Source organism: Bison bison, unplaced genomic scaffold (assembly GCF_000754665.1).
Source record: "Bison bison bison isolate TAMUID 2011002044 unplaced genomic scaffold, Bison_UMD1.0 scf7180017864154, whole genome shotgun sequence".
NCBI lineage: Eukaryota > Metazoa > Chordata > Mammalia > Artiodactyla > Bovidae > Bison > Bison bison.
The window spans coordinates 76,350-76,982 of record NW_011494726.1 but is presented as its reverse complement, the minus strand read 5'-3'; the positions used below and the strand labels follow the sequence as shown (position 1 = coordinate 76,982).

Sequence of the window (633 nt, the reverse complement as noted above, 5' to 3'; positions counted from 1 at the left end):
AGTCGTAGCACAAGACCGAGCCAGACATCCATCCAAGCATGGCTTCTGCCCCAGGGTTCCGATCCACTGCAACGTGTGGAATCCCCCTAACCAGTGTTGGAGAGATGCTCACTGCCCAGGGGCCAAGAAGTGCTGTAAAGGCTTTTGTGGGAAGACCTGTATGAATCCCCGGTGAGGTGAGAAATGGGTGGAGGGAAAGGAGGCCCGTGAAGGGGCAGAGAGGCCGACTGGCGGAGGGCAATTCTAAGCTAGTGGGGAGAGGACACAGGAGGTGATGGAGAGACTGAGGGGTCTCAGGGGCTACAACTGGGGTCCTGAGAAGGATGGCATGTGGACGTGGTCCTGCCTCCCACTGCCTCTGAGTCTCTCACCTGCTGACTCACGTTTCTGATTCTCTTTTCTTCTACCAGGTAGAGTCTGTGCTTGTGCACCTGTGAAGTCCCCAGGGATGCAGGTCCCGGTGCCTGTAGCACGACCCTCTCCCACACTGCCCCTTCTTCCTCTCATCCGGGAGGCCCAAGCTTGAGCATGGACTGCCTCCCTCATGGACTTTCCAATAAAAAACTGCTTTCAACTCCATTTGTTTCTGGCTCCTGTGACCTCTGGTCCCCTTAGAACTCCGGGGAGATGGGT

At 56.6% G+C, this 633-nt stretch overlaps 1 protein-coding gene across 1 annotated transcript in view; it reads left to right on the top strand.

Annotated features, from left to right (window-relative positions):
• LOC104989355 (elafin-like) overlaps positions 1 to 414 on the top strand; it is a 1,884-nt gene extending 1,470 nt beyond the window's left edge. Inside the window, exons 2-3 of the mRNA XM_010841002.1 lie at positions 3 to 171; positions 411 to 414. Coding sequence (XP_010839304.1) covers positions 3 to 171; positions 411 to 414 — 173 coding nt within the window. The remainder of the gene's footprint in view (positions 1 to 2; positions 172 to 410) is intronic.
• Positions 415 to 633: the final 219 nt, after the last annotated feature.